General features: G+C 37.7%; 1 protein-coding gene across 7 annotated transcripts in view; it reads right to left on the reverse strand.

The window, feature by feature from the left end:
- Positions 1-24210, reverse strand: part of EPB41L2 (erythrocyte membrane protein band 4.1 like 2) — a 126996-nt gene that overhangs the window by 12299 nt on the left and 90487 nt on the right. Inside the window, exons 10-19 of one of the 7 annotated variants that reach the window (XM_075498738.1) lie at positions 24024-24176; positions 22751-22848; positions 18318-18490; positions 14721-14902; positions 10211-10273; positions 7231-7377; positions 5756-5860; positions 2702-2848; positions 1544-1597; positions 775-1335 (exon numbers count right to left, since the gene is read on the reverse strand). In XM_075498738.1, the coding sequence (XP_075354853.1) occupies positions 775-1335; positions 1544-1597; positions 2702-2848; positions 5756-5860; positions 7231-7377; positions 10211-10273; positions 14721-14902; positions 18318-18490; positions 22751-22848; positions 24024-24176 (1683 nt within the window). The remainder of the gene's footprint in view (positions 1-774; positions 1336-1543; positions 1598-2701; positions 2849-5755; positions 5861-7230; positions 7378-10210; positions 10274-14720; positions 14903-18317; positions 18491-22750; positions 22849-24023; positions 24177-24210) is intronic. The other 6 variants (XM_075498739.1, XM_075498741.1, XM_075498740.1 and 3 more) reach the window with 6 other exon arrangements.

Consider the following 24210-nt stretch of genomic DNA (forward strand, 5'->3'; position numbering starts at 1 on the left):
CCACCCAATTGTTGAAAAACTCAGCAGAAGATCATGCCAACTTTACAAGGAGATGCATCCCTGCACCTCATTTTTTTCCTTTCTGCTTCTTTATAAAGTTTGCCCAGTAATGAACCCTTCAACCTTGTTTGGCTTAAAACAACTGATTGTGACTGGAACCCATGCATGCTTCCCTAAATATCTATTGCACTAGAAGACTTCATAGTAAGATCGTGATATATGCCTCATCCCTTTAAAATGCAGTGCTCTCACCTATGCAATTTCTAGCCAGACTTATTCCAGTCTATACATTCATAACATTTTTTAAAAGGGGAAAAAAAGGCAAGAAAAGCATTGAGTAACGAGGGGAAAAAAAAGGAAAAAAAATTGTGACGGGTGTTTTCTAATTTCAATTGCCAATAGTTTTCCAATCACATTTACATGTCATGGACGTGTCAGAAACAATTGACAAACAGACAAGACGAGACTTAAAACATTGGAAACGTGTAAATAATAAATATACATTATGTATATGCATATAAAATAAGGGGGAGTAAAAAGGAGATGGCAGTCTTCGGAAGGTTTGCCTTACTGGTGATTCTAGCAAAAAAGTCAGAAACCATAACTGAAGGAGACAGAATTTCACTGCTCATCAATGGTTTCCCATTCCAAATGATCTCAATCTTGTTGGATGCCTGAAGAGCTGGAGGAATAGGAGAAGAAGAAAGGCAGGTATATTTTCACCCCAAGAAATATCTCTGCTTAATCTAGTTGTCAAACTGTTCTACCATTTACCTCAGAACAACAAATTATTTGTGGTGCAACATCAATGTCAACATGAGACACATCTCCATTGAGTTTGAGCTGTTCTTCCTCTTTTTCTTCACCTAAATCTTGCTTAATTTCCTCTGACAAATTCTTCTCTTCTGTAGCTATGGTAACTGCATTTTCCTGGACCAAATCTTCAGCTGTAACTTGTGTGTGTTCAACTGGTACATTTAGTTTACTCCCTTCTGGTGTGGCTTCCACATGCTGTATTTTTTCTTCATGTTCTTTCTTTTTCATGTCTTCTTCTTCTTCCTGTTCTTCCCTGATGACTTCCTCAATTGCCCTATGATGTGGCTGGTATTCTCCCACCTCTTCATCCTCACTCTCACTACTACTGCTGCTGCTGCTACTATCTGATGGCAATGATGAAGAGTCCTTTTTTGACAGATGCTCCACCTTACATGTTTCCCCAGCATCAGTGGCAACTTGCATTTTCCCTTTGTTGGTTTCGTCTACGACTAGTGTTTCTTCTATCCCAACCTCTGCCTGCTTCTTCTCCTCCACTATGTCCAGAGTCTCATGTGAACTCTGCACAAAAAACATGGATGAGGAAAAACAAAAGTAGAGTATATGAATAAATTAAAATGATGGAAACAAAATTAGCTGATGGCTGGTTCATGTCATGTAGAAGACAAAAGATGGTTGTGATGGTTAACTGAAAAACGAAGGAAAGAAAGAATGAAGGTGGATTGGAAGGGTTAGAGCCAAATTTAACTATGGAAAAAATCAGTAGAACCTTATCAGCATCGCTGACTCCAGTACAAGGCCCTTCTGCTCTGGAAGCATGTCTCTGTGAAACAAAAAGCAATCAGAGGACAAAAATCAATGCATGACCCTTTTCAACAGTGTAACATCCTCCAAGCAAGCTTTAAGAATGTATATACATGATACTAGGCAGATACTGTGTATTCACTGCAAGACTCACATAGAACTATTCTCCTTTCCTTCTACTTCATTGACATATTCCATTCAAAAGCAGGTAAGAATTATGGACATTATTAATTGGGATAAGAATTTAATTATGAAAGACGGAAAATAAAAGCATGAATGCACTGGCCAGTGATGCTACTGAGGCAGTTATTTCTCTCAGTTAAATTGGGAATTAAGAATAAATAATATTAAGGGAAAGTAAAAAAAAAAACAACCTATTTAGCATTCTATTCTCAGTTTATCATCATGCAAAACAAAAAAATACTTTATTGTAAGATTTCATTAGTTGTTCATCTTTGGTCTGTTGCTTTATGAAACTTAATAGGTAACAAGAGGGAGACTGTTTAGGGTAGTATGTTGTCAGAATAGCAATATATGATTACTAAGATGATCCCATTAGGATTCAGTTCAGAGCCAAAATGATGAGATTAAAGCAGTTATATTAGTATTTGTTCCATAACAGAATGATCTGTGATGGATATCCCAGAAAGCCCGCCGTAAATTATGTATTAGGTAGGTTTTTTTATCTCATGTATTTTTAGCGAATGGTTTGCAGCAAAATTTGAGTTCAGACAGTAAGAATACAAAAATCAACACATCATCTGTGACTTAATCCTAGCTTTTATTGCTGGTTACCAAGCAGAGCACCTACAGAGCGTAAGCCAGCATCCCTGGTGAAGCTTAAACAAGCGCCAATTAATATTTCTGGAGTGTTGCAAATAGAGAATTTAGCTCTCTAGCTGGATCTCTCGCCCCTCTAACACAAGCAACCAGCTTACCGGCTCCGAGACACGAGAAGTAAGCTGCAGGCCGCCTTTCTGGCATTTGTAAGGCGCTGGGGGTCGGCGGTTAATCTTTAGACGGGATGGGAGCCTAAGCCCATGCCCAGGTAACCTGCTCAGCCCCTACCGTCCCGACGCCGGCGGTGCAGGCGGGAGGAGCGCAGCGGCGGGGGGGGAAGCACCTGAGGCGGCGGCGCGGCCGAGGCGGCAGTCTCTTCCCCCGCAGCGCCCTCTGCTGGCCCCGGGCTGGCGGCGGCGAAGGGCCCTCTCCCGCTAGCGCAAAAGCCCTCCTTACTAAATAAAATGGACGTTATCTCCTCTTCTAGGCTCTAGACGAGTTAGAAAGGGGAAAGGAAAGAATTAAACAGTGGCGGACGGAGCGGCAGCGACCTACGAAGGAAAGGTTTGGCAAGAGGACACGTGACAAGGAAAAGGGTGCGGCTGGGAGAGTGCCGCAGGAGCGCGGGCTGTCCGTGAGGGGAAGTGGGAGCAGGCGGGACAAGCACCGGCTGTCACCACAACTCACAGTCGTGCTCTAATACTGCACCTCTCCACCGTGCACATCACATGATAACAATTAAAAACATTAACATTTCCATGGATTTTCCAACCACAACAGTTTACTTAGGCAGTAATTCCGTATTTACTGTTGGGAGTTTTCCCTTTTAAAAATCCATTTTTAACACCGTCTGATGCCTAGCCGGCTCAGAGCTTCAGGGTAGTCAAATACATTAGCTTTGAACATAAATACCCACAATGCTGAAACGAGGTTTTCGTTAAAATCTATGTTATACGTATAAGTTTTTCAAATGCTTAAATAACCTAAGCAAATTCGTTTCTATTAAAGAATCTGTTTTCAAAAAGCCTGTCCCATTCTACTGGGAAAACTTGTTTTATTCAAACGTACATAAAAGGGTAAGTTGCTTTAAAGCAGAAATTACATTCATAGTCTGGTCTATTTTCTGTAGGACTATAAATCTGTATGGTAAAGCAAACTTTAAAATTCACGTGGGTACAAGCCTCTGAAAAGGCTAAAATTATTTATTCCAGTTTTCCTTCCACGAGCTCTTGTACTAAGTTAGAAGTAAAAACAGTTAAAATAAAAAGCCAAGAATGTAACAAATACCTAACGGACATAACACACATTTTGACGACATTCAGTAAGATACGTTTCTGCCTCAGAAAACAGTACTACAGAGAATCACGGCAGAAGCACACGCCAGAGGAAAGCCAAGGTGCCATGCAGACAACTGCAGTCCGTGTGGACTCACCCTGTGAGTAGCAATGCAGAATCTGAACTGACGTTAAGTTACACCATGCTACTGTGCGTATACTACAACACATATGGCATGCAGAAGAACAGAGAAGGAAAAGAAAAAGAACCCCTATATTGTTTTCCCTACAATAAAATTTAAAGTATATTTCAAAGGTGGCTAAGAAAATTTAATGTGAATGCAAGTTACTAAATCTGCCCTCAGGTAACACTCAATATCCATCAGGGCAATGTGTTCCTCATCCCCACTTTCTTTCCCTAGTTTACCATGTCAAATAAATGTTCATCTATTAATAGATTACATCAAAAGGCAAAAATGTTCATGATACTCCTTCTATCATACTCTGGTACCACATGCTTTCTAACCACTCAAAGCAGTAAAAAAAAGGCAGGGGGAAAAAAAAATCTTTATGTGGTATGTGGTCAGACTGTGTGCATCTCTCTCTCCCCCCACATATGTATATAATTAAAGACAGGCACATACCACTCATCTTTTTGCATTTTACCACCCTCAAATTCTTAGGTCTTCTGATGTTTTAAAAGGAAAACCCCAATCACAAAATTTGTTTGATAACGTAACCCCTGTTCCCTGACAAGGCATTTAGTAAAAATGGTTAAATGTATAGATAGAATTGGCACTTTTCATCAAGTTACTGTAGTTACAATAATGTATCAGCCTGTGAAGCTGTTTAAATTCCTGGCAAATTCCTTCTAGTACATAGTCATATACACTAATATGAAATACTGTTTACGAGCAGCAGGGGGGGGAATGGATTTTAAAAATATAAAATATTGTGGGTATCCATAACACAACAATATTTCACACGTTTATTTGTGACATACATATCAATGTGTCACAATTTCTGTTCTAATTAAGTCACAGATGCTGTGCATTTGTGGGAGTACGGTGATACAGAAGTATAGTGGCACAAACGAGATGTACCCAAAATAACATTTCTCATACACAAAAAATAACTTATTTGCAAGTATTTTCACTGGAGCAAAAGAAGGAAGAAAAGAAAGAATATTAGCAGTGGTATCCCTGCTTTATTCTCATCTGTTGTCCAAATATCCTAAAAGAAAGGCAAGGAAACATACAGTCCAGGAATAGGACTGAGCAATGTATTAATCTACTAATACCAGCAAGTTTATAAGTTGGAGGTAACAAAACACTTGAACACAAACTTCTCTACATCCATCAACAAATAATTCAGGATGGAAATACGCTGTTTCCAAAACCTCGTATTTATATATGTTACTGAAATAGGACTGACAGCTTTACATTAACCCACTTTTGTCTCACTTCTTCGGTGGTGGAAAATAGTCCAAAAGTGATGTAAAAAAGCAACATCACAATTGCTACCCATCGTCACTATCACACTGCTCGTAGTCCCACTGGTTATATAGTGTTATTCACTGCATAGATGTTAAACCAGCTTATGGGGGAAAAAATTTCCCTCTTTTCCTGGATGAAGAGAGAGGTAGGGAAGTGTGGAGGTACTCAGAACCAGATTGCCTTTGAAATGAAGCTGCTTCTACAGCATTATTGATTTGAATAATGATTACATAGTGAACACATAAAGCAAAAGTTCTTGAGTGAAGTGTCAAATAAGTGCAGACAATTATTTCCATATAGAATGGAAATACATGTTTTGCTGTCATCCTAGTCACATAAAATACAGTAATTTTCCGGTCAAAAATTGGTTTTCTTTTCAAACAGTAGCCCTTCAGAACTTCACAGCTAGTTTGGTGTGTAAGCAGAATGTTGCTGGCATGCATATATGCGTGTATACATATACACACATACACACACACAGATCCTAGTTTACAACTCAACCTTCTCCTTTCAGTACTGGCTTAAAAAAAGTTCTCTCCATCAGGGAAAAAAAAAGGAAAAGAAAGAAGTGCCCAAGCTAGCCCACAGCAGATACAGCAAAAAGGCAGTAGGTTTCAGGGCAGCCACCTTATCGGTTTCCTCTGGTTTTGCTCCAGCAATCCATGGCATTGTGGTCCATTGCTTCTCCTTCCCCGGCAGCATTTTCACTTGGAAAATGTGGTCTCCTTTTTTCTATTTAGTTTTCATTTTATAAAACCAGTGTAAATCAACAAGCAATGAGACAGACACTATACATAAACATAAAACCATCTGAAAGTGACAGAACATACTAGACGAGGAAAAAAAAATACAGAGATAAAAGAAGTTGAAGGGGCCTCAACTTCAATACAAAGAAATCAACACAGAAAATACAGACAACCACACAAATTAAGTTACACTTTTACATAAATGTCTATTTTAACCAAAAAGATATTTATAGCTATTAAATGAACCAATGTGCCGCAGACATTTGAAAATCTGACCAGCATTTGTACCTATTTATATACCACTATCCGTAGAAATATTCAGGTACTACTCAGAAATTTGAGGAAATAATCTCTTGGCAGTAACCATAAATTAACAAAATAGTCATTAAAGAAGTGATCCATACAGCCAGTGACTGCATTATCTGTATGCACATACTCACAGTTCAGGTTGCTTACGTATCCTATTGAAATAATGGCTTATTAACAAAAATCATTTGGTAGCATCAAGCAAGCTTAATTGAAAGTTCACCCCTCTGGGGACTGAAGAGAACACTTAAGAATTTAATGGCATAGGACAACAATACGTTTAGGAGGGAAGGGTAAGAACAATGGTGGAAGAAACGGATAACAACAGAAGATAAACTGATTGCTTTCGAAGAGTGATTTGCTCTTCTACTCTATGAAAGAAGCAGCAAATAACTCCTCATAAAACTAAAAGTTTCACAACAGCAAGAGAAATTTATTTGTGTAGTTTTCTTGCCACAAGCATTCAGGATGATATTTGTAGAAAATAATTTTCCAAACTGCTGTTTTAAGGTTCAGTCAGGAAGGAGGTATACAGAAAAAGTACGTAAATTCATTTTACAGACTTTTGGAGATTAAGGTGAGTAAATTTTAACAACTGCATTAAATATGTCCCGAAGAAGTCAACACTGTAAATTAACTGATCATGTAAGGTCCTTCTGAAACAACACACAGGCTGTGTGTGTGTTTATGCACAAGCTGTCTACAAAGAGTTAAAGAGAGGGAAAAGGAGGCAAAAGTTCTACTGTCACTGAAAAGTTATCTCCATCAATCTGTGTAAATCAGAGTGAAATTTAGGCTGTCCTTAACACACAGGAAAATACTTCCATCGCCTCCATTTTTTTCTAGTTATTCTAATTCAGTTGTTTTTGTAGAAGAATAAAATTCCACACATTATTTAAAGTCAGGTCCAATGGTAAGTGGTAAAAAGTTAATGTACACTTAGTATAAACAAATATTACATTAGCCAAAGGAAGTGTTAATCTAAAGCACAAACTGCTACATAGAGGGTTGTATGGAAATGCATGTGGACAAGCGTCTGCAGTGACATACCCCTTGTGTCTGTAGGGACAGAGGTGTGATACGCCGCTTTTCCCACTCATTTGGGCGTGGTTCAGGTGTGGATTCCATGAAATTGCGCTTGAGCTCACTAATGCTAGCCTGGTGTTTCAGTAAGTCGTCCTGGGTCTTATCCAGGTCCTAGCAACCCGCAACGTAAAACAAAGTAGGACAAAACACAACAAAAGCAAACTTAACTGGAAAAAAAAAGAAAGAAAAAAGAAACAAAACCAAGGAAAGTGCCTTGTGTCTGAAGAGCTATTCTTCTTTGAAGTGCCTTAAAATAAAAAGGTTTAAGGCTATAAGGGAACTAAAATTTTTTTGGTTTTGTTTTTGTAATGAGGGGCCACTCATACACTGTTTCTTCCATATTTTAAGGCAAAGGAAAAATAATGCTGTGCATGGTTAGTTAACAGAGGGCTATTTTCATGCAAAACATGAAACTACTAACCCTATGAAACAATAATGATTTCCAGTTGTTGCTTGCTTTCATCTAAGATTTGTAAGCACAGAAGCAAGCATGTTGGGATATTGCACAACTAACATTACTGAAAGCAGCTGTAAGAAAGAATAGTCTAACCCAAGAAGCATTATAAAAATGCATCTTTCTTGATATTACAAGCTCCATGAAAAATACTTACTTCTGTGAAGACAATACTATGGGGCCAAATATACAAGCAACTAACACCTGTTTAACTTCAAAGGGACTACTCATTGTGCCTGTCATGTAGGCTTAAACTTACTGGAAGAATCAGATTTAAAGACTTAAAGCCTGGTATCTGCCAATTCCACATTTAAGAACCTGACATCAGACACAGCACTCAAGTAGGGATTGTTTTTGCACATACCAATACTAAAGAGATGTTCTCGCTAAATTGCACCTACATAGGCAAATGCAAAGGGGACACCACAGCGTGAATATCGAATTAGATTTTGTGATGACCCATTGAGGCTAAGCTGCAGCACCTTGGATCAAATAACTACAAGCTAGTCTTTCACTTTATACCAGATACAGGAGCAGACATAAGGATCAGGAGTTACGCAGAAACATAACTGTTCCGGTAAGTGGGCAAAAATCTCTGCTTATCTCTCTTGGAAATTCATTATCCTTTAAATACAATGCTGGGCTTTGGTGGGAAGAGCAGATTTCACTCTGCTTTCATAACCTGTCCTCCTTCCAGCATGCCAGGTCTTGAGAAAAGCCTATGTTGGTTATGCATACTCTAACACAAGAATATTTCTTCAGTATTCTGTGGTGAAATTTAATTAAGCCTCAGATCCATTTTTTAGTACAGAATTGAAAGACTGAAGATTAAAATGGAATAATATCAATGTAGACATAATTACTAATGCAGTTTTATCAAAAGAATATAATCAGATACAATAATTTAGGTAAAGCATCTGGGTTTTGTACGAAGATTTTATAGACTTTGTAACAGAACATTTTGAAATTTTACTTCAACATATTGCTTAGGATTTTTATAGTCAGTGCTCACAATGCAAAGACACCCTGTCTTAAGTCATGAAAAATCCAAACCCAATACAAACTCATTAGTTTCCTTTTCACTTGCATGTTCAGCACCAGTAAGATTTGGTGCTGCACATCTATTTCCTAATTCTGTGAATATTCACACATGCACTTTGAACACTAAGAACCTCTCCCCTTCTGGCAACTCAGTAGGCTTCATATTGTTACAGGACCAGTGCTTCACTTTTGATCTAGTACTAACAAACGAGACATTAAATATGTCCCCCTAAAGTATGCATTTTCTGAGTGAAGTAAAACCTTATGCCAAAGGCATTCTATTACCCCACTGAAGCTCATAACAATCATGTCATAATTTTAAAACCTGTCTTGGCTTGACACAAGGCACGTTTCTTGGACTTGATCCAAGCACAGTTACGCAATGCACACTTTCAGTGCTTTAGTAAGTTATACACAAGCAAAGTTTCAATAGTGATCAAAAGCTGCAAAAAGCCAAAAAACATATTAGTTGGGTTACTGCGATCCATACATCTCCTTATTACTGAAGAAAACCAATGATTTTTAAAAAGACAGTTTTTGTGACAAAGGGAATTATTTATAGCCCCATCTGGATGAATAAAATAAATTAAAGACAGCAGTAGGATTTTCTAAAATTTCTTCAGTTACTAGTTTATGTTATTAAACACAAATTAAATTACACCGATTATAACTACAGACAGTCTTTGATAAAGTAATCCAGATTAACAGACTATATGGAAATTCTTATAATAAAAATCTCTACTTCAGTGACAAAGCACGACACATTAACATACTGTTCAAAGCTCTTTGTTGTTGCTCATCTTCAATGAAAACCAACCTTTAGGAAGGAAGAATTACTTCCATTTGAAAAGTGAAAAAATAAGGCAAAGATTTCAGAAGCATATCTAAACACTCCCTTTAAAAATCTGATCCTTACATACATCTCTCAAAGCTCCTAAAAATCAATGAGCGTCAGAACCAGATTTTCCATACTTCTATCACTGCTTGTGCCTTACTAACTCCATTTATTCAGACAACATATTTGATAAAGGTTGATTAAACTGGTGAAAACTAGAAACCCTGCTCAACAGAAGATGCACACATTGAGCAGCAATGTATAAAAATCCCATTTAGGATTACGAATTGGACCCATGTGTTTGCTTTATCTAAATAGGGCTATTATTCCCCATTGCCACCTTGAAAACATCTAGCAAAAATACACAAAATGTACATTCAACATTCAAGCTGAGGGGTTTTTTTGTTTGTTTGGAATTTTTTTGGTGGTTGTTTGTTTGTTTGTTTGTTTTAATTTAGACTCAGAAACTAGAATGATATCATGCAACATTTCCAAGCTGGTTTTCCCCCATGCACTTCATGCACTGTGTCCGTAACAGCCTGCAAGTGGCCTCCCATCCCATGCAGCCTGGCAGCCCGTGAGAAGGGAAAGTGTTTCTTATATTATATACAAACCTCCAACATTAAATTGCTATGTCTGACATAAATATTTTCCCCGTCTACTCTCAAGGAATTGCTCTGTGAAATTAAGCCACACACACACAAAAAAAACAAAACAAAAAAACAAACAAAAAAACAAACACACACAAACAAGAAAAACCAAAATGAACATAAAATGTACCAACAAGTAAATAAAAAAGGCCCTTAGAATCAGACAGTTAAATAAAGGAAATAAAATGGTAAGGTGAAAAGGCACTATTCCAACTAAACCCACAGAAAGTTTAGGGTGCTAACCAGGCAGGCAGCTACAGCCAGATTTAATTGTAAAAAAACAACCATGCACCTTCTGCTGTGCTTCCTCCTCTTCAGATTCCACCTATGTGAGCACGTGGCAAATTATCAAGAAAAGGAACCATTAACATACACTTACAGACCAACACAGAGGCTTCATCTCTTTGTAAATGCTGCAAAGCGTGCTATATTTACAGACCTTTACTGTTTCGGCCCCAGATGTTGTTGAAATTATTAAGCGACTTTGGTCTTCCTTCACCTACATTGTTGTAGAATGGCTGAAGTAATATTTGGCATAAGTGGCATGAAAAATGGAAGTTTCACACTATGTCCCTTTCTTGCTGTACTTTTCAGTGTTTTCCCAGATGGAAATTTAAGAATGAGTAAAGAAAAAAAATGATATGTGTAATTTCTATGGTAAGCACCTTAAACTGCAACAGGTTGATGGGAAAATGGAATCTAATGCATGAGTTCTTTTGGTAAGAGAGTCAAACACCTAAATACTGTATTTACAAACTGTCCTAATTATTTTAAGAATGTTGCTGTCTTGGGATGAGTTATTTGCACCCCACCCCCCTTTTTAGGTGAATATATTGTTCCTCAAACGGCAATACACTCTGTTGGAAATGATAGCTAATCTTCATATTTTACCCACCGGTATTCTGAATGCCTTAAGGCATAGCATTCTTTAAAAAGCAAACCACTTCCCAGTCTTTCCACAGGTACAAATATCAACTACTAATCTTAGGAAAAGATGCATTTAGAAGTCAACACTATGCAAGTACATAAATTTGAAGAGGGATTTACTTATTGCACATACTATTGCATTTTGGACTCTGTGTGAATGCATACACAATGTGGTACATATCACATTTTTATTCATTTCTCACTTATCTGGGGTTCTGTTTTCTGTAACTTTATGTTGCAAAAGATGGATTGAATTAGGTTACATAAAAATTGAGAAAGTCTTTAAAGTAATGTTTTTCATTATTTTAAACTTAGATTGCTGTTTTTAATGGCATCATGTCATATTTAGAATGTTTTTAATATGTACATTGTATTGATTTAATCAGTTTAATAAACTTTGTTAAATGTAACATTGAACGGGCCCTCCCCCTTTTTGATTCTATAATATTTGGTTTCATATTTCCTTTGAAGATCAAAATAAACCACCTTTTTCTAGTGGTATTGCTGTAACATGCACAGCAGACATAAGGAAAGGAGGCATTTTGTCAACCACTCCAGATGATCAGAGCAACGTATTAGTGTGACAGGCTTCTGTACAGCAATTTTAACAGTGTATTGCAAAGAATGTTCAGACTTCAGTGATTAAAGTCTGACACAACCTGCAATCCCAGCTAATGAACGAAATCAGTCTCCACCTTAACTGCTGCTAGAGATTAATCAAAGCACTTAAAAAAAAAAAATTGCCTTGGACAGACTCAACTTTGCACACACCCTTGTAGAGCAGAAACATCTGAAATCTGGAATACCAAAAAAGCTGATTCTAAAGGAGTCACAGTTTTCCGAATTGAGCTTTTAGGAATTTCACTTTTCAGATCTAAACAGAACTTTGGAGAGGTGCATTCCAGTCAATGTATGCAGGAGACGTGCATTTTAACACAAACTCATAATGCAAGTAGCACAACTTTCAAATAGTATCAAATAATAATATATCTATTATTACACAGCACTTTCAGTATTCAGATTTATGTGCTTGTAAACATTTTGAACTACAAAGCAACTCTACCTGCAGCTCAGTATCTGTGGAATCTAATGAAATTGTGCATGCTGTAGGAATTCAGGTGGAAAAACCACCAGCTATCTATTGACTAAAAATCCCACAATGGCAATTTTTCACAAATGAGAAAAGTTAGAAAGATACAGATATACACGTACATGTGTGTGTGTGTGTTTATATATATAGGCATGTACATAGACATATCCCTATACTAGGAAGTGTGCAAAACTGAGCAAGCCTCTGGGAGAACAAGCATAAAAGCTATGTGCAAGTGTCAACATTTAAGCAACAAAATTACACACCTCCTCTTCCTCTGCTTTGTCATTCAGGTCATTAGAGGCACTAAAGGAAGTCACCTTAGGCTCCAGGTAGCAGAGGGACAGAGCGAGAGGAAGGGAAAATGTGAGTGAAAAAGGAATAGACTGGAAAGCAGACAGAAGCAGCACAAAGATAAGGAGAAAAGAGGGGATGAAGGAAGGAGAGGTAATAGGAATATAGTGCTGAAGGCCAGGTGGGAGGAAAGAGATGCAAACATCAGGAAGGCTAGGAAAAGTAATATAACCATCCTCATCAAGCAGTGAACGGAAACTAAAACAAAAGCATCTGATAAAGCTGAATGAGACACAAAACTCAGTGGTTTTGTAGTCATTTGTATGGATTTTTCCCTCCACAGCAGGGGAGCCTTGACTAGCTAGGGGTCTCATAGATTCAAAGATATTATTCGGTGAAGCTATTTTGTTTTTATTACCATCTGGTGTTTCTTTCATGGAATTGCACTCTGAGATGTCTGGGATAGTAAGGAAGGGCTCCCCAAAGGGATCTTCCTCTGAAATATCTGAAAGCATGTCCATCTCAGGGACAGGTGACAGGTTTGTGAGATGGCATGACACAGAATGGATGGGTAGTGATGATGGGTGTATGTGAGTGAGATGAAGAAAAAAATTCTGTGCACAGTGGAAAATGAAAGCACACCAAAATGCACGTTTGAAGGCACAAGAAGAGGGGAAAAAAAAGAAATTATTAGTTAGTGAAAATTTTTACTTAGAAGCAGGGATAGCTCTACCAACGCAACAGAAATGCCAAATAAAAATAGAAATCCCCTTGTGTTTTACAAGCAGCCAACTTGTTTACTTCTGTGGATTATGAAAGGAACCCAGTACGAATGTTTTGTTCTTCGGCTGTAAAGAACTGTGCACTTTTGAACTGTAATAGTCACAACAGATGGAAGCGGACAGACATTCAAAGCTTTGGCAGAAAGGTCAGGGGACAGCGCAGTACACGGAAGACAAACTGGCACTTTGATTCTGGGGTTTATAACCATTTCCTCTAAGACTTAAAGAGAGCCAGAAAGGAAAAGAAGTATCTGCGCTAGGGGGGAAAGCAAGCTGTTCACAGAATTGGCATGTGTAACAAAACCTTACTGAACGGCTTCCTGGAACAACTTCCCAAAATACTGCCTTTTTTTTTTCCTTCTTTTCATTAAAATATTGAAAGATACTGCCACTTTGAAAACAAGGGAGTATCACCATTTTACCAAGTCCAAAGTCAAAACATAGTAATTTATTTTACCATTTTTCTCCTGTAAAGAAACTCTGTGTGTGCCTTTTTCCTAGGCCAATTCAAAATTATTTCAACTTGCCAGCAAACCAAAAAAATGCAACTGTTGGTATTTGTTCCCTTCCTACACTTGAATGCAGTGGGACCATGTGAACCACACAGAGAAATTCAGCAGTCCCCCTGGGAATCAAATGGGTAGCTAACGTGCAAAAATGTTTGAAAACAAAACATTTACTCTTTAAATATGAAAGAAAGTTCTGGAGAACTGCCAGAAAAATAAATGATCTCCAAGAAAGAAGAGCAGCAGATTTTAGCTGACACTTTGGAAGGAAATTTTTATATCAGATCATACAAGATCTAAATTTAATTTTTTGACCTATTCCCCCAGTAGCTCAAACAAACAAGACAAGTAAATGGTTGTTTGCAACAGGAACAGACAAAAGTATTCAACTTTTCACAGAAATCTATGCCTCAGTCAACATACAAGATTTTAACAGATGAAATAATACTGCAATGGCTACTAAAACAATAATGTTACCTATGGTAATTAAACACAGTCATAATATACACAACTTTGTAGAACGTACACAACTGCGAATATACTAACAATTTTTTTAAAGTCTAAACAAACTAAGGAAATGAATAAAACATTATTTACCCTTTGAAACTTTTTTTTCAAGAACTCAGGCAAGCTTACTGAGAATTCAAATTAAATTTATAGCAATAAAAGAAACTCTAGGTCAGTGCCATTCAGAAGTTTGTATTCTCTTTTGCTTACCTACACATTAACTCAAACCTACAGAAAACACTTGACAATTTTCCTTTAATATTTTAATATGGTGTTCTGTGTGATGCTCAGAAGTGATAGGCGCTAAATAACCACATGTGGACACACACCACATGAACAAATAATTTTGGTGTGAAAGTCAGCCATACCTTTCCATCCTGAGTTAATTCTAATTGCGGAGTTTTGACTGGGCTTCCATCTTCTTCTCTGCCACCTTCTTTTAACTTGGCCTGACCAGCAGCTTCAATGTCAATGATTTTATCTCCAGCAGCCTGCCCTCCAGTAGCAGGGAAATCTTTTAGCAGACTTTGATCTGAGATACCCATGGGAGCTATTAGAGAACAAAATAATTTTGGTTAATTGGGACAAGTTGGAATATTTTGTTTTTAATACTTTTTAACAAAATGATTTTATGGTGATGTCAGCAATGAGCAATACAGGCTAGTTACTGAGTGATACAATATTCTTCAGCTTCTTGGCTTTGCAAGAAGTCTGTGGTTCTCATTGCACTGATATGAACAGCAAGGTACCCTTGTCATACAATGTACGCTTGCTATGCAAGGGAAAAAAAAAAACACAATATCAGATAGGTATTTAATTATCAACTTTCTGATTAGTCTTGGAAGACAAATTGAAGGTACTGTTCTTGCGACTGTGTAAATCACCATAACAAAAGAGAGAAATAGGCACCTGTTTTGTGGAAATCCACTATTTTGAGAGGACTGTTTTAATGCAATATAGAAATAGCTATGCATATAATTGTCACAACATTTTTATTCTGGAACCTTAGCAAAACTGCAGAAACAACAGAGCAGTGAAAGTAAGACCTTTCCTCCCTATATGCTCGCAAAAAATGGAAGGGGGAAATACTGAATATGTATAACTGAATATAGTCAAAGCACAAGAAAGTAAAAGGCCTTAAATTAGCTTTTTCTCTTATTTGATTCAGCATAATAGGATTAATGAGCAGGATGGCTTTTTTTTTTTTAAATCAAGATGAGTGGCTCAGTCAAAATAGTATTAATGAAATACAGGAGAATTCATTAAATTAAGCAGCTTTAATAAACACAACTTTGATATAAACTTAAATCATTTAGCAGTCTTCTGTAATACCTCCATCTGCCTTGACTTTACAAAGCCAAGGTGCAGAAAGTTGAGAGGAAGAGGCGTTTCTTGCAGTACCTTTGAGGGATATCCTCTTTTGAAAACAGTCTCAGCTCCACATCAGAAACTCCCTTAACCTGCTAAGAAGCCAAGGCCAGCTAATTGCAAATGTGGGATTTGGGATGTTAGGCTTTCAGGACCTCTCTAAGTCATAAGAAGTTCTGCAATTTAAGCTTCTGATCCCTTCTGGGGTGGCAAATAGAGCATTTCTTGGGTATACGTCCCTCAAGTTCCACAAGTAACTTTTGACAAATCACAGAATAATTTAGGTTGGAAGGAACATCTGGAGGTCAGCTAGTCCAACCCCCTGTTCAGAGCAGGTCCAATTAGACCAGGTTGCTCAGGGACTTGTCCAGTTGAGTTTTGAGCATATAAAAAAACCAAAAAAACAAACTTATTTCTAACTGAAATTTGCTGTGTCTCACCTTGCAGGCACTCCCCATTGCCTTATCACTGGGCACCTCCGAGAAATGCATGGCTTCGTCTTTTCTATACCTTCCCTGTAGGTAGCTGTAGACAGCAATATCTCACTACAGCCTGTTCTTCTTAAAGCTGAAGCACCACAGTTCCCTCAGCCTCTCCTCATGTACCATAGGCCCCCAAGCCCTCTGGCCAGCTTGGTGGCCCTTACAGGGCTCACTGCAATTTGTCAATGCCCATCTAATACTGAGCAGCCCAAAGATGGACACAGTACTCCAGATATGGTCTTCACAAAGTACTGAATAGAGAGCAATAATAATTTCTTCTAATGTTCTGGCTATGCTTTTGCTAGTACAGCCCAGGATACAGTTGGCCTTCTTTGGTGTAAGGGCACACTGTTGACTCATGTTCAACTTGTCCAGCGGTCTGCAAAGCTGCTTTCAGTGCAGTTGGTCCCACAGCATGTACTGGTGTACAGTGCTACTCCTCCTCAGATGCAGGACTTTGCATTTATTTTTGTTGAATTTCCTAAGGTTCCTTTCAGCCCATTCTCCCAGCATGCTGCGGTCCCTCTAGTGAGGGTGAGGTGGGAGTGGAGCCAGACCAACTCTTACAAGGATGAGCATGCAACTCTAGGTATTTGGCACTGGACACACTGCTCACAAAGGGGAGGCAGAGTGAAAGCGCACCCTCTCCAGGATTTCTTGTTTCATGTGTACACGCACAGTATGAACCTACATCTGGACTACTGCCTGAAGAAAGAACAATGTCTAAGTTTGACTTCAAATGAACACAGTTTAAAACTATTACAGCCTGCAGATGGCAACACCAGCAAGATGCCTTAAATGCTGCCAGGAATAGCTGGTTTCATCTGAGACGAAACCAAAGATGATTAAGGGGAAAAAAAAGGAAAACCAAGAGCAATGTTTCATCATGCTCAAAATTTTGACTCTGATGGCTCCATAGGAGTGAAAGTTTGGGCCTGAACACACATGCACACACCTCTGTATTCTTCAGATGATGTACAAGGGATCTCAGAAAGGCTTGCTGATACAGTCTCTGGGAGTTGGGCAGAAATCAAACTGTTTCTAAGCAAAAGAAGCACAGGAACTAAAACCAACTCAGACAGTAACACTGATGTGGTGACGAGTCTTTTGGTTTCCACGAGGACTCATCACACACTACTAGCACAAGCACTTTTGCCTCTTATTTTTGCTTAGTTTCTCAGAAGGTAAGACTTTGTAGGTTTCCCAAGCAAGTGTCACAGTTTGCTCATTTGCCCCAGTATAGAAGAATGAATATTTGCAGAAGTAAAAGTCTTCTAAGTAAAAGATTTTTGGAGAAAAAAGGTAAAGTTAACAGTGGAATTGTAGCTAAAGTCATACCATTGTCACAGCTCACTTAGATTCAGGCATACACAACTTCAGTAGAATAAAAGTCAAGCTGACATCACTTTTCTGAAGAATTTTTCTACCTTATGTTTATTTCAGACTTGGTTTAGAGTAAAACATGTGCTTCTACATCTCTCACACATACTGCTGCTAGACCTGCCTTTGGAAAGCACGCCTGTTTCCAATAAAGGAAACCAGAAGGTATTTCTGCTCAAAGAGACCAACCACCAGTAACGACACAAAAATTTTAGCTATTCAAACAACCTCAACATAAAGCTTGTTAACTAAACACAGAAGTAACTAATAAATGTACTAGGATAACAATATACTGAACAAAATGATACAAAACTAGAAGAAAAAAACTTGTTCTGCCTTTTCTGTTTGCTGTAGAGAGACACTCAGGCCAACTCAGAGCCCAAAAGATGCCGCTGACCAAACAATTCTAATCAACAGCATATACTGCATGCCTATCCCGTAAAACAGAAATGAGTAGTGAACACAGATGCTGTTATGTCCAATATAGAATCCTCCATATATTCACAGCAGTGCTATACAATTTAGACAATGACTTAACTTACTGTTTAGGTCACCTAAAATTGACAAATAACCGAAGTGGCTACTCCTCACATCACCCATCAGAAATTGAAATTCATAAATTTGTCAATTGACATTCTGGCCATCCATAATGTCAACATTTTTGAATACTGGTCAGATCAGAGCGACAACACATAATGTAATCATTACACTGAAGAAATAAGTCAAATTTCATACCTCCATCAAGGCTCCTGGAAACACGTTTGCTTGAAGTGCGCTCAAAGTAGGGAGCTGGTCTGTCTATGAGGTTGCTAGCCTGTCGTGTCTGTGCTTGTGTACGTCCACTGTAGCGGAACTTGGAACCCAAGGTTAGAAACTTTGCTTTTGGAGGCTGTTCTGGTGATACAAGTCTAAAAAGTAATTATGAGGAAAATCAGTTAAAAAGGCTTTATTTTATGTATTTAATGAGGTACTTTAAAGCTACTTACTGTGTTTCAACTTTAGTTCACCATTCATGATTTGTGCACTCCAAGAAAGGATTCTACCATAAGCTCTGAGAAGAACTTCTAAAACAATGCATGTGATTTATTATTTGCAGTTGGAATTGAAGTGATGCTGATAACCATCACATTTTCCACAGTATGACTAAGCATCTGGGATCCTTATCTTCTGGTGCTATCTTGGTTAAATGATATTTTTTCTAGAAAGCTGAGGCCAGTATAGGTCCATGTGGAATACCTCTCAGATCTCTCTCCTTAGAATGTGACTTACAGTAGAAACTATACATCCCACTTCCACTGTCTTTCCTATATTCTGAGGTACCAATAACGGCAGCTGCAATTCCTCAGAGTTAGGGAATGGCATCTCAAAGCTGCGTAGAAGGCTGTATCAAGTGAAAAAAAGATTGAAATGGCTGGAGAGTTGTGACCCAACAGTAAGAAGTTTATAAGCTAGATACAGACTCCAGTTTCTCTACAATGTCATTTGTAGATTTGTATAAGTTGATGCTTGCTGGATATAAGGAGGGGGGGAAAAAAGGCATATCGTCAAAAGGGTGAAAAAGAGATTCAGTTACAAGTACTATTAAGGCAGAGCATGTATGTTTGTACCTAAGTGTTAATGTCAGAAAGCCTACATAACAATGTGGCAGAATTTGCTATGAAGGATTCTGCTTTGTTCCCCCAGTTTTTGACACCACATGAGTTTGAAGAGACAAACCTCTATACCTCCCTGAATTTCCTTCAGTATGAGGACTTCAAGCTCTTATTCACCTAAGCCTCATTGCTTGTACTTTGTTTTTGAAATCTAAGCCATCATCTTCAACACTCAGGGTACTGTTTGTTCCAGTGCCATCCTTGCTGATAGGATAAACAGTCATCACTGCAGGAACTCTTCCCAGTCTCAGCTTCTCTAGAAAGGTCTTTGATGTTACTCCTTGGATCAACGTAGTGCTGCAAATACATGCTCACCCAGCGTGGCAGTCTCCATGGCCTATTCTCCCTCTGTATAAAACCATCAGACTATTACAGATAGCACTTTTTGATTTGAGGATCTGCAAAGAATGAGAAGCTCACTGAACATCAGCTTCCTTCAAGCAGAACCAGCAACTGCTGTACCTTTTGTACTTAGGATAGCAGAGATGGGCAAGTGAGACTTAAAAGTATGCTGACTTTGTTCTGCTCTTTTGAAGCATCTGCACAGGGAATATCTGTGTCAGTGCAATCCGATCCAACATATGTTAAGACAGTATCCAGTGGTGAGTTCTGAAAACTGACAGTCATTCTAAAGATATTTAGCAAAACTGAAGAATTTTCAGATACTTAGCAAAAAGAATGGTGAGCTAGGTAAAGGCTACCATTTTCTCTGACAGAGGATGTTTATGGCTTTGTCAGAGTGCTAGCCAGAAGGATCCAATCTTGCATGCCTAAGATGCATATGCACACACCTGAATCCTAATCTGTTCCAACACACTTTCAAAGAAAACAGAATTCAAGACAGACTAATCCACCCTTCTGCACTAAGGCCACTTATATAATAAAATCACAAGTATCTGGAGCTTCACTTTCATCGCTTCTATAAAACAGCCTTATGCAATCTTTGTGACAATTTATTTCTCCGCATTATTTCCAAGAGAGAGTGCATTGTGCATTAAGAGGAAGAAGGCTAAGAGGGTTTTTCCAAGGTTCTTTCTGTTCTTTTCCAGTCTTGGCAAGGCTACAGCATTAACTGCCATTTTTATCTTCCACCCTGCTGAGATAAACTTTAATCTTTTAATGTGGAAAAAACAAGAGAACTAATTACTTCCTGATTAAGGGCATTTGAATGGATTTTTTATATTACAAGCTTAATTACATAAAATAACTGAAGACTATGCTTTTACCATTTTAAGACATTCTGGGGAGACACTGAAACAATCATGAAAATCTTTCAAATAAAACATCATAAAGCAGAATTCTAAGCAGGTTTCTGCAGCCATTGGTTAAGATCCAGAGTTGCAGACTAAGCTTACCTCAAAAGATTAATACAGATGCATAGTCTGACTGGATTTCTTAAAGCAGATTGTTGCTCTTTGAAAATGTTACTGGAATCCTATAAGGTTGAGCTGATACAAGTGAATCCAATGCCTTTTGGTTGTCATTTTCAATATAGTTCATTACATATTTTTTTAAATAACTTCTTATGCTGGCTGAATTTCCCATACATTATAAGAAGATGGAACTTAATGTAATTATTTGAGAAAAACTGAAACATTGCAAAAGACAATACAAGGAATTTTACAATGTTATATAGGGCATGCTAAGAGATCTGGAAGCTAAAAATGTACATCTAGATTGAATACAATTTTCTGTGGTATCATACACAAGCTTTTACACATGCTCTGAAAGAGCTACAGTCTCTTGGACTGTAGCAATTACTTTCTGCTTTTTATCTTTGGAGAAAAATAGAGCTGGATTTATTTTCCTGGTTTTAAATCAGGATGAGAGGTTCTGAGGACTTTCTGTCTGATGACATCAGTGGAGTAAATGGATTTTACAGAACTGTTGAAGTATTTGTTACATAATTCTTGTTATAAGGTCATTCCTGGTTAGGAAAAGCCACTTCTGATTGGAATAAAATCCAATTATTTTTATTATGTCAGAATTTCTGTAGTAAGATTATCTAATACGTATTGATACTCCTGGAAACTTATACTTGCAAATGGTAGTTCTCGGTTTAGGATTTTTGACTTCTATAAAATGTGTTTTTTCCCTATTCAGGTCCATTTTATTACTATAAAATCAGGAAATACAGTTTCCCAGCAAAGCAACCACTGCATGAGTTATTTGAAGAGTGTTGATAAACTCTTCATTGCAGACAGAACAGCATGCTATTTGTGGTAGCAGATATTACCAGCCAAATCAGATTTCAAATTTTAAAGAATAGAACGGTGGACTATGTATCTTAGTAAACCTAACCAATGAATTACATCAAACATGAAAAAAAATCTTTGACCAGGATTTCAAAAAGAAGTGCCTCTAAATTAAGCATTTTGAGACTGACTGCCAATCTCAGCACAAATTCTAATACTGCATTCAAGAATATTCTACATTCAATGAAAATCTGAATACTGAAAACCATCCAGTGAGAGAGTTCCAGTAATGAACTGCTTAGGTCTGACGTTCCCCAAGTTCTTTGAAGGTCTCAGCAAGTATATTCAGCTTAGACTAGAATGCAGAGACAGGATTGCATCTACCTTAAAACACAATTGCTTTTTTAAAATAAAAAACAGGTTGCTGAAGGAGAAAGCTTACCTTTTACATACCCTTCCATACCTTTTACATACCAAATGAGCTCATTTGAAGCTCATGTGAAGCAAGAAACTCAGATTCAATGTCTATTCAATGCATAACAGATTCAACCTAAATCTGTGACTCCTAGGCTGCATGGCTGCGGCTGTCGTGGTTTCACCAGCACAACAGAGCACATGCACTCCCTCACGGAGTTTGTGCTATTACAAAAATCAAATTAAGATTTTTCAAATTCCTTTTCAATGGAGGAATTAGAAAGAGAAACAACTCTATGGCCCATTGTTAAAGTGCTCATTTGCAAACAGACCACAGTTTCAATGACCAATTCAGAATTTTATGTTTATCAGTTACTGGGGAAAAACTGCAAACAAAGTTATGGACTATTATATAAACAAATAGTAGTCTGTTTTTAAAGTGATTCTCTGTTCTTTAAAGAATGACTGTGAACTCAGCCCAGTTTATAAATAAGCAAAAATTCAGCTGTAAGCATTTACACTCAGCAGAACATTCTGAAAAGCGAAGTGAATGAAGATTACTGTCAAGCCTTGAGAGCTTCTTGTGAAGGAGTATAGTGGCTTTCTAGATGGTCACTCTGAAGAGTCAATCTTGCAGCAGGCCTTACATATGATCACTAGTTTAGTTACATACTGTTAGCACTCTGGAAGTTTAAATAAAACAGTTAATTGTACTTGAGACTTTCAGAATTGGTAATTTGGGGTCAATGATTGGTAAGGTGTCTTCTAAGAGGTGTTACTGGACTGAGAAATTAGGGGGGAAAGACTGAGAAAGAGGGGGGAAATCTTCTCTATTTTTCTCATATCCTTTCAAAGAAAGATATGAGCATACCTGGCAAAGTGGGGGAAGCAGGGAATTACCATTTACCTGAAGAAAGTATGGTGCTCCACACAAACCTTCCATAACCTTTTAGCAGCCCGATGGTTTGGCAGTTTAAACCCAATAGTGCTCTCAAACTGTTCCAGCTGGAAAGAATCCACAAAAAAATTAACCCACTTCCTTAAGCTGGCTGTTAACTAGAAGGCAGAGTTCAGATAGTTCCATTACTGTAACAAGCTGTAATTCTCCTCTCATAAGACTTCATTAAAAAAAAAAATAATAAAATAAAATCAGAATTTCCAGCCTTTTAATAAAGTTGTACTTGGCAGGCTAATCACAATGGGTAATAATCACATTATCACTTCCTAGCTGTACAAATGACTCTTCTGAGAAATCCAATAACACTTTAGTGTTCCTTGCTAATTTTCTGACTAGCTGCCCAATGTATTTATTTTTAAACTGCATGAAGTAATTGTACTGCAGGTTGTGCTGCACACTTTTCTTGGATTTAATAAAAGTCTGAAATCCATACTGTAGTGTTAAGCTTACCTGATCCATTTCACTATATAGTAGTTTCTTAGCAAAAATATTACATTTACGCACCACCAGTGAGTGCAAGAACAATACATCTGTGTTCCAAAACTTACAAAACTACAATGTTCTTATTGTACTGTTGGTATTTAGAATTCTCTTTTGTTTTATTTATTCACACAGTAAAAGCTACCTTAAACATTTTAGAGTATAATTTTAAAAAGCCTTATAGTGTTTGACACTTTGGGGTTTTTTTCAAAATTTCCAGTTAAAATGTGTTCAAAACATAACCCCCTCCTCCTTCAGGAACTCCCACAAACTTATAATGGTATCTGAAAAAGGAAGTTGAATTCACTATTTCCACAGCAGCTAACAGAAAGAGTTATAACCTCCTACAGGACAACTCAAGCCTTTGGTTACACCCGTACAACTAGATGCGTTGACATTTAGTGAACAATTATACTCAAAGAGGAAGAGAGGCTGGCTCTCCCCCAGGACTGTAAGTTTGTATAGACAGTAAGAACAAGGCCAGTGTAACTAGCTTTCCTTGTAAAAAAAAAGTTACAGGATGGCATCTATTAACAAAAGAAAATCTTGGTTTGCATTTACTAATCAAGACAAGTGTTTAATATAATCAGTAGAATTTGAAGAGGAAATTAAAACCCTCTTAAGGTTCTGCTCAAATCCAACATAAGCCTGTGAGGACATCTGGGAAAAAAATGAGGATGTTATCTTTTTGCTGGATAGAAATGATCTCACAAAAGAAACAAGACAGAAAGGTACTACTTACTTCCGCTGGCCTGACTTTGATGTAGAAATTACTTCGCTTATAGGAAATCTTCAGAATTTTTGGCCAAGCAAAGCGGTTGATCCGGAGTCTATCTTTGTAAATGAGCAGTCCATTAGCACATACACCCAGCATGATATCCACACCTTCAGAATCCTATCACGTGTGAGACAATTTAATAAAAATCAGT

Source organism: Mycteria americana, chromosome 3, assembly GCF_035582795.1.
Source record: "Mycteria americana isolate JAX WOST 10 ecotype Jacksonville Zoo and Gardens chromosome 3, USCA_MyAme_1.0, whole genome shotgun sequence".
In the NCBI taxonomy this organism is placed as follows: Eukaryota; Metazoa; Chordata; class Aves; order Ciconiiformes; family Ciconiidae; genus Mycteria; species Mycteria americana.